This window comes from Colobus angolensis, unplaced genomic scaffold (genome assembly GCF_000951035.1).
Source record: "Colobus angolensis palliatus isolate OR3802 unplaced genomic scaffold, Cang.pa_1.0 Scaffold19, whole genome shotgun sequence".
NCBI lineage: Eukaryota > Metazoa > Chordata > Mammalia > Primates > Cercopithecidae > Colobus > Colobus angolensis.
Genome location: NW_012115043.1, coordinates 4,888,328 through 4,892,370, shown reverse-complemented (window position 1 = coordinate 4,892,370; position 4,043 = coordinate 4,888,328). Strand labels below are relative to the sequence as shown.

General features: G+C 41.7%; 1 protein-coding gene across 1 annotated transcript in view; it reads right to left on the bottom strand.

Annotated features, from left to right (window-relative positions):
• Positions 1-629: 629 nt before the first annotated feature.
• The window catches only part of TIPIN (TIMELESS interacting protein), a 54,417-nt gene continuing 51,003 nt past the window's right edge, over positions 630-4,043 (bottom strand). The window contains 2 exon segments of the mRNA XM_011940370.1: positions 630-990; positions 993-1,109. Of these exon segments, the coding sequence (XP_011795760.1) occupies positions 869-990; positions 993-1,109 (239 nt within the window). The 3' untranslated portion in view covers positions 630-868.

The window sequence follows — 4,043 nt, the reverse complement described above, 5'->3', positions numbered from 1 at the left end:
GACAGAGCAAGACTCCGTCTCAAAAAAAAAAAAAAAAAAACATGTAAAAACCTTGTATTTACCAAAAGTGTAAACTGCAGAACTAAATAGCAATGAAAAACACCCATAAAGCCTGTAGATAGTTTTTAAGATAATTTTTACTTCTTTTAAAAAATTGACATTAATATTGAATATATGTACATCTTAAAACTTCACCCAGGCTGGGCGCGGTGGCTCACGCCTATAATCCCAGCACTTTGGGAGGCCAAGGGGGCCGGACTACCTGAGGTTAGGAGTTCGAGACCAGCCTGGCCAACATGGTGAAACCCTATCTTTACTGAAAATACAAAAATTTAACCGGGTGTGGTGGCACATGCCTGTAATCCCAGCTACTTGGGAGGCTGAGGCAGAATTGCTTGAGCCCAGGAGGTAGAGGCTGAAGTGAGCCGAGATTGTGCCACTGTACTCCAGCCTGGCTGACAGAACGAGATTCTGTCAAAAAAAAAAAAAACAAACTTCACCCAGACTATTCTGAGCACACTGTCCATGGGTTAACCCTGTTTTGCAAGGAGCAGTAAACAACAGAAACAAAACCTCCAAACTTAGTGAAAACAAGGCATTCAATGACACACCAGCAGCAGAAACTCCTTATTACCTACTAATCATTTTATGAAGAAATATCTATATAAAAACAAACACTAAAGAGAACAAATAGATTTAACTAAAGTGACAAGCATAATTATAAATAAATACCAGATTACCAGATTTTAAACAATAATCTGTAAAAGTTTTACTACCTAAGGATTTTCACTCCAAGAAGAAAAAATACATAGTAATGCCAAGCTTGCAGGATGATGACTTAACAGATACATTTTCTCTTAATGGAAACTTATCTAGCTTCAGTAATATTTCTGGATGTAGCATCAAGTTGCTGTTGCACATTTTTAAAAGACAGGTCCAGCAGTGTTTCCTCTAATTTTAATTCCTCCTCTTCATTTAAAGTATTAGCATAGCATCATTACATGGATTGTCTAGAATGTCTTCGTTTAACCCATTTGACTCGTCCTTTTGATCCTCATCAGTATTAACCTCTTCAACCATGTGTGCCCTGGCTGTATTCATTAACATATCTGAAAGAAATCATACCATTATTATTCATTATAAGTACCCGACCCAATCTTACCGCATAAGTACAAACCTCTTCAAAAGCTTAGTTTAGTAAAATGGAATCTATGATCACTTAATGTTAATTGTGGTCACTTTCTTCTAAATACACTTTTTTTTTTTTTGAGATGGAATCTCGCTCCGTCACCTTGGCTGGAGTGCAATGGAGCAATCTGGGCTCACTGCAACCTCTGCCGGGTTCAAGCGATTCGCCTGCCTCAGCTTCCCGAGTAGCTGGGATTACAGGTGTCCGCCACCACCTGTAATTAGCCACACGGCTAATTTTTGTATTTTTAGTAGAGACAGGGTTTCATTATTGTTGGCCAGACTGGTCTTGAACTCCTGACCTCAGGTGATCTGCCAGCCTCAGGCTCCCAAAGTCCTAGAATTACAGACATAAGCTACCACGCCTGACCTATAAACCCATTTTTATACAATTAAGATCCATTTTAAATGCAAGAGAGGCCAGGCCCAATATCAACAATTTGGGAGGCTGCGGTGGGAGGATCACTGGAGCTCAGGAGTTCAGGACCAGCCTGGGCCACATAGTGAGACCCCATGTCAACAAAACATCAAAAAAAAAAAAAATTAGCTGGGTATGATGGCAAACTGTGACCGTGCCACTGTACTCCAGCCTGGGTGACAAGGTGAGACCCTGTAACCAAAAAACAAAAAAAGCAAAATGGTTTTGAATGTTATTAAATTCACACTCTTAGATCACAGTCAAATGTAACTGTTCTTATTCAAAATCAAAACTATTATTGGCTGGGCACAATAGATCATGCCTGTAATCTCAGCACTTTGGGAGGCTGAGGCAGGCAGATCACTCAAGGTCAGGAGTTCAAGACCAGTCTGGCCAATATGGTGAAACCCTGCCTCTACAAAAAAAAATAAAAATTAGCCAAACGTGGTGGAGCACACCTGTAATCCCAGCTACTAGGGAGGCTGAGACAGGAGAATTGCTTGAACCTGGAAGGCAGAGGTTGCAGTGAGCCAAGATCAGCAACTGCACTCCAGCCTGGGCAACAGAGCGAGGCCCCATCTAAAAACAAAAATCATAACTACTAGAAAGAGGTCCAATAAAAACCAAATGCATTTAAGTTTTATGTCAGAGTGATCCATAAGAAACTTTAAAGTACTTATTTCCATTTGGACAAATTTTAAGTTGTGTATGATAAACAGAGGTAAGCTTTAATTACCAATTGCCAGGTATACTTGATATTGACAGCAAGGAAGCCACTGCCATCAAAAAAATGCTATCTTCATATAATGTTTCACATGGTACTAATAAAACATCCATTTATAAAGAAAAAGTAAATTGGCCGGGCGTGGTGGCTCACGCCTGTAATCCCAGCACTTTGAGGCTGAGGCAGGCGGCGAGGTCAGGAGATCGAGACCATCCTGGCTAACACGGTGAAACCCCATCTCCACTAAAAATACAAAAAATTAGCCAGGCATGGTGGCGGGCACCTGTGGTCCCAGCTACTCTGGAGGCTGAGGCAGGAGAATGGTGTGGACGAAGGAGGCAGAGCTTGCAGTGAGCCCAGATCGTGCCACTGCACTCCATCCTGGGCGACAGAGCGAGACTCTGTCTAAAAAAATAAAAAAAAAAAAGTAAATTCAGCCGGGTGCAGTGGCTCACGCCTGCAATCTCAGCACTTTGGGAGGCTGAGGCAGGCAGATCACGAGGTCAGGAGTTCAATACCAGCCTGGCCAACATAGTGAAACCCCATCTCTACTAAAAATACAAAAATTAGCCAGGCGTCGCCGCATGCACTTGTAGTCCTAGCTACTTGGGAGGCTGAAGCAGGGGAATTGCTTGAACCCAGGAGGCAAAGGTTGCAGTGAGCCGAGATCACGCCACTGCACTCTAGCCTGAGATATAGAGCAAGACTTCATCTAAAAAAAGAAAAGAAAAAGTAAATTCATCTTAATTGAAAAGAAAAAAAAGGTAGCCAAAATAATTTTCACTTGAAAATTTTAATATATTGGGTGAAACTTCTTTTACAACATGGAATCTAGTTCTTCTTCTTTTTTTTCTTTTGTAGAGACAGGGTCTCACTATGTTGCCCAGGCTGGTCTTAATTTTTGTATTTTTAGTAGAGATGGGGTTTCACTATGTTGGCCAGGCTGGTATTGAACTCCTGACCTCGTGATCTGCCCGCCTCAGCCTCCCAAAGTGCTGGGATTACAGGCAAAAGCTACTGTGCTGGGGCTATAATTCTTATTTTTCCATTTTGAAAGGAAAAACTGAATTGGAAATTGAGAAAGATACACACAATCCTGCTTACTTCATTGAAAACCAACTTGCAATTCTTTCTAAATATAATTTTAACAAATTTGGTTATGTAGTTTCCAAATCCACAATCTCTGTTAAAAACAGCAAATTCAGGCCAGGTACACTGGCTCACACCTGTAATCCCAGCACTTTGGAAGCCCAATGCTAGAGGACTGCTTCAGACCAGAGAAGTTCAAGGCTGCAGTGAGTCAAGATCACACCACTGCACTCTAGCCTGGGTGACAGATTGACACTGTTTCTAAAAATAGTAATAATAATTTTTTTTAAATAAAGCAATTTTTCAGGCAGTTTTAGAAGTGAGAAGAGTAATGCTACAGATAAGCAAATTAAACAGCTACTTTAAAAGTACAACTCACAACCAAGTGACAAAACACAAGAAAAAGCATTGTTTTTTTTTTGGTCGGGGGAGAGGAGTCTTGCTCTGTCACCCAGGCTGGAGTGCAGCGGCCCTGATCTCAGCTCACTTCAACCTCCGCTTCCCAGGTTCAAGCGATTCTCCTGCCTCAGCTCCCAAGCAGCTGGGATTACAGGCAGGCACACACCACCATGCCCGGCTAATTTTTGTATTTTTAGTAGAGACGGGGTTTCACCATGTTGGCCA